The sequence below is a fragment of the Dipodomys ordii genome, unplaced genomic scaffold, assembly GCF_000151885.1.
Source record: "Dipodomys ordii isolate 6190 unplaced genomic scaffold, Dord_2.0 Scaffold2020, whole genome shotgun sequence".
In the NCBI taxonomy this organism is placed as follows: Eukaryota; Metazoa; Chordata; class Mammalia; order Rodentia; family Heteromyidae; genus Dipodomys; species Dipodomys ordii.
In genome coordinates this window covers 1-3,647 of record NW_012269236.1, presented here as the reverse complement: position 1 = coordinate 3,647, position 3,647 = coordinate 1, and the positions used below count along the sequence as shown (strand labels likewise).

At 41.1% G+C, this 3,647-nt stretch overlaps 1 protein-coding gene across 1 annotated transcript; it reads left to right on the top strand.

The window, feature by feature from the left end:
- Nucleotides 1-1,288: 1,288 nt before the first annotated feature.
- On the top strand, nt 1,289-3,363 carry LOC106002019 (CCR4-NOT transcription complex subunit 1-like; the record flags this gene model as incomplete). The annotated part of the gene is made up of 3 exons (XM_013036943.1): nt 1,289-1,367; nt 1,540-1,717; nt 3,233-3,363. Coding segments are annotated over exons 1-3 (360 nt in total), but the record flags the coding sequence as incomplete, so codon positions are not given.
- Between the last annotated feature and the right edge of the window lie 284 nt (nt 3,364-3,647).

Sequence of the window (3,647 nt, the reverse complement as noted above, 5' to 3'; positions counted from 1 at the left end):
ATCGTTTTCTTCAGATTGTATTCCCCCTCTTAATATTCTTTGTAGTGCAGGCTTATTTCTTAAGAAATCATTTAGGTTTTTTTTTTTTTTGGGGGGTCAGTCCTGGGGCCTGAACTCCAGGCTAGCGCTCTACCACTTGAGCCACAGCGCCACTTCCAGCAAGCACTCTACCACTGAGCCACCTTCCCAGCCCCCTTTTGGCATATTTTAAGTTGTTTTTTTTCTATATCTGACTTTTATTTCCAGTTGCTACATTTTGTCTTTGGTACCTGATATTCTATTTTCTGTTTCATTCACTCTGTTAACTATGGTTTGCATGGAGGAAATTGAACCATTTATGATTTCTATGTCGGTTCTCAAAGTTTTAATTTTGTTTTGGGGGGGGGGGGCGGGGGTCGGTCATTGGGCCTGAACTCTGGGCCTGGGCACTATCCCTCAGCTCTTCGGCTCAAGGCCGAAGTGGCGCTACAGCGCCACTTCCGGTTTTCTAGTGGTTATTGGAGATAAGAGTCTCACAGACTTTACTGCCTGGGCTGGCTTTGAACTGTGATCCTCAGATCTCAGCCTCCTGAGTAGCTAGGATTACAGGCGTGAGCCACCGGTGCCCAGCTAATTTTGTCTTTTAATGAGATGTGTACTGCACTTTTGTGTGTGTGGCCTAGGGCACTGTCTCTGAGCTCTTCAGCTCAAGGCTACCACTCTACCACTTGGGCCACAGAGCTACTGCTGGCTTTTCTGTTTATATGGTGCTTGAAGAATGGAACCTGGGCTTCATGCATGCAAGACAAGCACTCTACCACTGAGCCACCTTCCTAGTCCCTGCACCTGTGTTTGTATCTGTATTTCTCTGGTTATTTGCCTTTTTGCTTGGGGAAATGGAGCATTGGAACTTGAACTCTCTATTTGGTTGGAGAGAGCTATGGTGTTTACCTACTGTTCTGTCTCCATCTTGGGTCTGTCCTAACCTAAGTTCTTACTCACATAAAGCCCATCCCTCCATCCATAGACAGTTCTAGGACTTGAACCAAAGCTTTTTGCATTTGGTAGTACTATATACTTGAGCCAGGCCTTCAGTCTACTTCAGTCTGTTTTGTTTAGTGACATTTAGGTTTAATGTGTGAAGGTAAGTGAAATTATAAGACTGAATCTAACAAATGGGTTTTATGTTTTGGCATTTTTCTGAAATGGGGAGTTTAAGAATTTTATATAGTTGTAAGCATTAAATGTTTAACCATTTTACACTGAAGGTTGATTTTTGGAGCCAGCTTAACATTGTCAAATTTCTTCAGGTTTTTAGGCCACCAAACCCCTGGACAATGGCCATTATGAATGTATTGGCAGAGCTACACCAGGAACATGACTTAAAGGTAAATGTAATGCTGTTTCATCCTTTGGAACAATCTCTGCCTTTATGTTACTGAAATTTACAGTAAAGGCAGACTATTTGGAGTTATTAGCTAGATTGAGAGTAGAGTATGCTGTTAGTAAAACTAAACTTTTCATTCTAAAGTTCTAATTAAAATACTGGCCTTAATGCAGTTAAACTTGAAGTTTGAAATTGAGGTGCTCTGCAAGAACCTTGCATTAGACATCAATGAGCTGAAACCTGGAAACCTATTAAAAGATAAAGATCGCCTGAAAAATTTAGATGAGCAACTCTCTGCTCCAAAGAAAGATGTCAAGCAGCCAGAAGAACTCCCTCCAATCACAACAACAAGTAAGGGTGACAATCAGTTTTTTTAACCAGAGTGTTTTCTTAAATAGTATATCCCAATGTATATAGCAAATTATAATTACTACAATAGTGTGTTGGCATGTTATGTACATTTTTGTAAGCCTTCTGAATTAAGAAAAAGTTATTTCTACATATAGTCTGACCTTACTACATTTCATCCTAGAAATCTATGCTAAAATTGTAGCTAAATGTAACTTAATTGTTCTATGAGCCTTTACCTAGTCTATCTCTTCTCTTGAAGTTTTATAAATATTTGCATGGCAAGATAGACTGCTTTGTCCCTCAGAACCACGGTTTACCAGATGGCACATACGTACCAGATACAAGTACTGGCAGAACATTATTTATCTTCATTAAAAATAGCATCATTGGCCAAGCGCCAGTGGTTCACACCTGTAATCCTAGCTACTCACATGGGTGAGATCTGAGGATCATGATTGGAAGCCATCCTGGACAGAAAAGTTCCTATGAAACTCTTACATTCAGTTAGCTACTCAGAAAAACAAACCAAAAAAAAAAGGGAAGGGAAATTGTGGCTCAGAGTGATAGAGAGCTAGCTACCTTGAGCAAAAAAGCTCAGAGGCAACGCCTAGGCCCCAGTTTAATCCCACCACCACCAACAAAGAAAAGAGAGAATAGGACTGTTGTGACTGGACACCGGACACCAAGATGTTGATTGGTGTGAAATTTGGGGTAGAATAAACCAGCCTGTTTTCTTCTGCAGCTAGGAATCTTTAGCTAAACCTAAGAAGAGACTAGGTGGAAGTAGACCCCTGTAGTACAAACCAAACTGATAAAGCTTGGGTCACCTAATGTAGTTTGGCCCTTCAATTGATTTCTGTGCTATGAGGCACTACCACTAACAAAGGGGTACATACTTTGTTCACATCTTTTTTTTGGGGGGGGGTCCGGTCATGGGCCTGCACTCTGTCCCTCAGCTCTTCAGCTCAAGGCTTGCGCTCTACCACTTGAGCCATAGCACCACTTGCGGCTTTTTTTCCCCCTTCTGCTTAATGTGGTGCTGAGGAATCGAACCCAGGGCCTCATGCATGCAAGGCAAGCACTCTACCACTAAGCCACCTTTCCAGCCCATTCCATCTTAAATAGAATAACAGAATTTACTTTTTTCCCCCTTTGGTGTCAGTAATGGAACTTGAACTCAGGGTATGGGGTACTATCTCTGAGCTTTTTCACTCAAGGCTGGTACTCTGCCATTAGCCACAGCTTCACTTCTGGCTTCTTGGTACATTATTGGACGTAAGTCTCTAGCTTTAAACCATGATTCTTAGATGTCAGCCTCTTACGTAGCTAGGATTTATAGATGTGAGCCACCAGTGCCCCACCAGAATTTTTTTCAGAATGAGAAAGGTGAGACCTAAGTGTCACTTGGTAAGACATAAATCGGTTTGTTTCATTAGATAACCAGACTTAGATGAGAGGTTAATATCTTTTATTATAAAAATAAACAAATATGCTCTTTTTAACCTTTACATTTAGCAACTTCTACAACACCAGCTACCAGCACTACTTGTACAGCCACAGTTCCACCACAGCCACAGTACAGCTACCATGACATCAATGTCTATTCCCTTGCAGGGCTGGCACCACACATTACTCTAAACCCAACAGTAAGTAAACACTATTCCATCCTCCCTATTAATTACTAGTTTGTGACAAAGTTAACTATTTGGTCACCTTCCCTTCCTCTTCCTTCTATTCTCTGCATTACTGTTAACAAGTTAGATCTGTAAAGGCTATGTAGTATAGTTGGAATTTTTTTTCCTTGCTCTTAGAATTGGTGTAAATAAATAATGCTATTCTTATCCCAACTCATGGTAATTAAGTCATGGTAAGAAAATCACAATCTTGGGCTGGGAAAGTGGCTCAGTGGTAGAGCGCTTGCCTTGCATGC